A 5,459-nucleotide genomic window follows, 5' to 3' on the forward strand; every position below is an offset into this window, starting at 1 on the left:
ATATATCGTTTTTGAACAGGTGTAGCACTTGTTTCAATACATTCGATAAATCATTGTTGAGGAGAACGTAGCACATCGAATACATCCGATACAGCAGTGATAACAAGGGCGTAGTACATTGAACATTGAACCCATGCCCTCTGGTGCCACCCGCTTACCTCAGCCGCGTGGTGAAGGAGAACGTCCCCATCAAAGTGTATGCGCATAGTCGCTTCGTGTAGTGCATTGTCTAAACTGTTGTGTTTGCCCGTCCCAATGTACCCAAACCGCGCCACGAGTGTGAAAGCCCTTGCTAGAGTATCAGTCGCCCTATTAGATACGGGTATAGATATAAGGATCCGATTGCAGGGGGAGATTGTCAGTACATAGCTCTTAGGGGTTAGAGGTTAGGGTCCTATTTGCGAACGTTTGTCGGCGTACAAGGTAGCGAGTCTAGTACGTTAATCCTGTTCTGTTAATTTCAAGACAATTATTATTGATACTAGCCCTCCCCAGGCTGGCCACATATCTTGGAAAGGGTAAAGACAAGGTTTGTGCACCTACAGGCACTCGTCATGAACGACAGACACAGTACAGTGCACGAACAAACCCTTCGCAACGACGCGAAGTGACCGACCACAGCAACTGACGCGTCACTCGCGAGACAACCCCAGCACCTTCCAATCGGTTTAAGCTGCGCCACAAGCACAAGCACAAGCACAAGCAAAAGCAAAAACAAAAGCACAGACATAGACACAAACACAAGCACAAGCAAAAAAAAAAGCAAAAGCACAGACACAGCCCGATGGACAAACACACGTGACTAGATTCAATTGCCTGACACCCTACATAAGCCTATCAGTTGTGTTAGCGTACGACAGTATATCGCGTAGTTCCTGCATGGTACAAGGGCGTAAAACAACCATATGCACTCTACAAGCACAAGCACAAGCATCGACACAGACACAAGCCCAAGCACACACACTCCACTGGAGAAACACGTCCAACTACTCCAACAGCACCGTCCACCCGTTCTACACAGCATAATGTCTGTTGTTTTGTCGGCAGGTCCATTGTATTGGTACTCGTGTCATGACATCTAGTGACGACTTGAGTAGAGCAACGTACATAAAATGACACTCACTTACACATGACAACAGAGGAGATAAACGGTTATGTCACTTACATGGTTGAGGATGCATTGAATACCACCTGCAGCAACTCTTTGAATCCGATGCCACTCGTCACCCGCGAGAGATAAATGTCGAACTCTTGCGGGCGCAACGGCAGCGCATCGAAATGGTCGATACCGAACTGTTGGTTGATTCCCTGTCTGTACATGTGGAGGGGGAACAGAGATGAGACGGGAAAGATAGTATGTATGCGAGAATGAACGTATGCAGGTAGACAAATAGGGCAAGATACGATAACATCAATGCTTTAGGGTTGGGGATTGGGGTTTTAGGGTTTAGCATGTGCATGCAAGGTTGCGTGGAACAGAGCAGCGTGACATCGACACGCCCATCTACACCTGCAAGCATGGCCGAAGAAAGGTTCGTAGGGTCACATGCGTACGAGTATAGGGGGTGGTTCACAGGAACGTACGAGAAATTACAGGGGGTGGTTCAAAACGACATACGCGAATTATAGGGGGTTGTTCATAACAACAAACGCGAATTATAGGGGGTGGTTCATAAGAACATACGCGAATTATAGGGAGTGGTTTATAAGAACATACGCGAATTATAGAGGGATGTTCATAAGAACATACGCAAATTATAGAGAGCGGTTCATAACAACAAACGCAAATTATAGGGGGTGATTCATAACAACATAGGCGAATTATAGGAGGTGGTCCATAACAACAAACGCGAATTACACTCACGGTGATCAGGATTGTGGGAGAGGTGCCTATAACACTCACGTAGACCACAAATGTTGCAGAGGCATTGGCGGGGTGACTGTGTGTCTACTGTTTGTGTGAGACAATCGAGAGGCGCTTGCGAGTCCTTTGCCTGGGACAAGAGGCATGGTAATAGGAGTGGATGGATCCATATCAGCGGTAATAGGAGTGGATGGATCCGCTGATATGGAAACATATGGGCAGAAGCGCACTTATTGTATGTCACATATATTGTATATGATGTGATATATGAACAAATTGTCACATCAGCAGAGTATAAAACACCACTGCATGTGCCGTAACTGAGACATACACTGACAAGCTATCACATTACACAGTTAATGTTCAGAAGAGTATATGTCCTTACGGCATGTCCATAACTGAGACATACACTGACATGTTATCACATTACACATTTAATGTTCAGAAGAGTATATGTCCTCACGGCATGTGCCATAACTGAGACATACACTGACATGTTATCACGATACACAGCTAACGTTCAGAATGACCCCACGGCATGTGCCGTAATTGAGACACACACTGACATGTTATCACGTTACAAAGCTAATGTTCATTGACCAATTCACACACCACAGAAGTCCACATGTGATACCACGAGCACCAATGACTTAGGATTTAGTGTTTAGGGTGTAGAGCAATACAAAGAACGGTACACACTTTGTCATCACGGAACGGGCGCGTACAGTTTCCTTTCCATCGAGTGTGTCGGTTAGTCCTCGTGCAGAGGCCACGTGGGTCAACACATCTAATGCGTTTGACGATGTCAGATATCTCCAGTTGGCATTGAGCAGCGCCTCCACACCAGAGATGTGGTGTGCGGTTGCTATGGCCGTTGCGAAGTTGTGCTGGTTCCACGGATACGCGGGCTATATATATATATATATATGAGTGAGTGAGTGGGTGAGGGGAGGGGGAAGGGAAGAGAGAGAGGGGGTTAGGTGAGGCGATGTATTGGGGGAGTCGTATCGGTAATAGTAATGGCAAGGACGGTGTGATAGGCAGAGGTGTGTGGACACTTCTGAATCGGATAGGCTACACATTCACTCGGTACCGTAGAAAGGGGTACGCAGCCCCGTATTCGTTGTACCGTATTTTAAGTACACTGCACAGTGAACACTCGTTGTATAGTCTCTGATACGGCCTATCCCATTCCTCGCTCGCTTTCCTATAAGCCAGTTAGTTCGACCAGTACACGTGGCATGCGTTGGCGCGTCATAAACTGACCGGAGGATAGTGAGAAGGTCTGACCTAAATGATATGGCAAACGGACGAGACACAGATTGGACTACAAACTGGAGAGCAATACGATAGACATTCACATCACCACAAAACACCACTTACAAGCTTGTGGTGATTCACCCGCCAAATAACACTCACCAGCTCGATAAGACTATACCCCAAAGCTTAATTTACCACCGTGTTAGCGTACAACTACCACCCGCTTACCACCGTGTTAGCATACAACTACCACACACTTACCACCGTGTGAGCATACAACTACCGCACACTTACCACCGTGTGAGCATACAACTACCACCCACTTATCACCGTTTGGGCATACAACTACCACACACTTACCACCGTGTTAGCATACAACTACCACCCACTTACCACCGTGTGAGCATACCCCTTAACTTCCACACACTTACCAGTTTGTTGGAGTTGAACGCGACGTATCGGTCGCTGACCCCCTTGTAGCTCAGAAGGATCTGATTGGCCGAGAGCACCCGATTAGCCACGGTGTTGTGGTCTGTCTCACGGACTGTATCTCTGCGTACACGCGCAGCGCCGCTAACAACTCCATACCGGTCCACCATAGATGTTCTGTATCTTCTTCTTCTTCTTCCTGTGTTCTTTTGCTCAGTCTGTGCTTGCGACTGTGAAGCACCGTCTGCGGCCACACTTGTCTGTTCGTGTTGTTTGCGTTGATCATGTACGTGTTTGTTGCTTGTTTGCGGTATCTGTGAGCCATGTGCTTGCGGTTCCCCATTTGCGGCCACACTTTTCTGTTCGTGTTTGTGGTTATATGTGCTGTTTGTTAGTGGTGACAGCAGGCTTTCATCCACAGCCACACTCCCGTGTCCATACCCATGTGCGCTGTCTAGTAGCGGGGTGGTGGTAGTGGTAGTGGTAGTGGTGGGCTGTGCTTCTTCACCAGTGCCGAGATCCTCTCTAGTCTCGTCGGCGTTGCTATTCGTTGTAGGTTCCGTATGGCTCATACCAATCTCACCCCCTATGCTTTCACTATGTGGAACGTTCTGTGCGTTGCTTATGCTTGTACTAGGTACCATGTCCCGTGTATCCCCTATGTTTGAAATATGTACATCCTCCTGTGTGTCCCATCTGGGTGGCATATCAGGACCATCTCGTGACCTATCCCTCACAGACGTGTTGTCTGTGTCTGGCCGAGTCTCGTCTACAGGCGTCGTCTTCGCCCCCCCACAGTCCCCCTCTTCGTCACCGCTGCTAATCGAATCAGTCGGTACTCCTGTGCGTAGCACCCCCTGTCTTTCCGCTTGGCCCCTCTCCACACCCTCAGCACTTGCCATATGGCCCAGGCCTACACGCCGCTCCATCCCTCTATCTGGCATTACCACATCCACTCCCGTGTCGTCTGTCGCAGGCGTTGTGTGTGGCGTTGTACTGTCCACAGAGCCCTCTGAGTCCACCATGTGCCCAGGCGTGCTCGCGTCCATCACCTGCTTCATTTGCCCAGGGGTACTCCCATCCACCACCTGCGTCACATCCGTGTGCACCCGCAAGTCTACTGTCGCACCGTGTAGCGCAGACTCCTGCCCCTCCGCTCGTCCTGAGAGCACTGCTGTGTCGCTCTGTACCGCTCCAACGTCATGCTTTGCCTCGTGTGATACGTCTTTGCATGTGCCTATACCCGCGCCAGTAACGTACTCCCCATCAGACGGGTTGCCCTGGGCGCGAGTCAATGCCTCTGCTTCGCCCACCTCCACAGCCCCGTTCAACGTCTCTGTCGCTGTCTTCACCAACGGCCGCTCATCCGACACACCCGCCGGTGTGTGCCAGATCACACTGGAATTTGCAGGCGAAGGGGTCTGAGTGTGTGGGTGTTTTCCGACAGACTCACTTGCCTCTGCTGCCTCAGGGGCAGCCTGCAGTTCCACCAGCGAACTAGTCACCAGGTGAGTGGTGTATGTGTACGATAGCGTCTGCGGATCAATCATAGTCGCGGCCGTGATGTGCGACGAGCTGCTGCACGAAGTGTATACAAATATGGGGTACTTAGTGTTTGCAGAGGCTGCTGACGGTTGTGCTCGAAAAGTCGGTGCATGTAGGTAGTATCAAATCTAAATGCATATATGTATACATACACACACACACGCACACACACACACACATATATATATATGTACACACACACACACACATATATATACATATATATGCATATATACATACATACATACATACATACATACATATATATATATATATATATATATATATATATATATATATATATATATATATATATACTATATACTAAACTACTATATATATATATATACTACGTACTACT

At 48.3% G+C, this 5,459-nt stretch overlaps 1 protein-coding gene across 1 annotated transcript in view; it reads right to left on the reverse strand.

The window, feature by feature from the left end:
- The window catches only part of SARC_04161 (hypothetical protein), a gene marked incomplete at its 5' end in the record, with an annotated part of 11,547 nt that overhangs the window by 4,698 nt on the left and 1,390 nt on the right, over positions 1–5,459 (reverse strand). Inside the window, 4 exons of the mRNA XM_014302030.1 lie at positions 159–309; positions 1,166–1,312; positions 2,564–2,772; positions 3,556–5,131. Coding sequence (XP_014157505.1) covers positions 159–309; positions 1,166–1,312; positions 2,564–2,772; positions 3,556–5,131 — 2,083 coding nt within the window. The remainder of the gene's footprint in view (positions 1–158; positions 310–1,165; positions 1,313–2,563; positions 2,773–3,555; positions 5,132–5,459) is intronic.

The sequence above is a fragment of the Sphaeroforma arctica genome (genome assembly GCF_001186125.1).
Source record: "Sphaeroforma arctica JP610 unplaced genomic scaffold supercont1.225, whole genome shotgun sequence".
Lineage (NCBI taxonomy): Eukaryota > Ichthyosporea > Ichthyophonida > Sphaeroforma > Sphaeroforma arctica.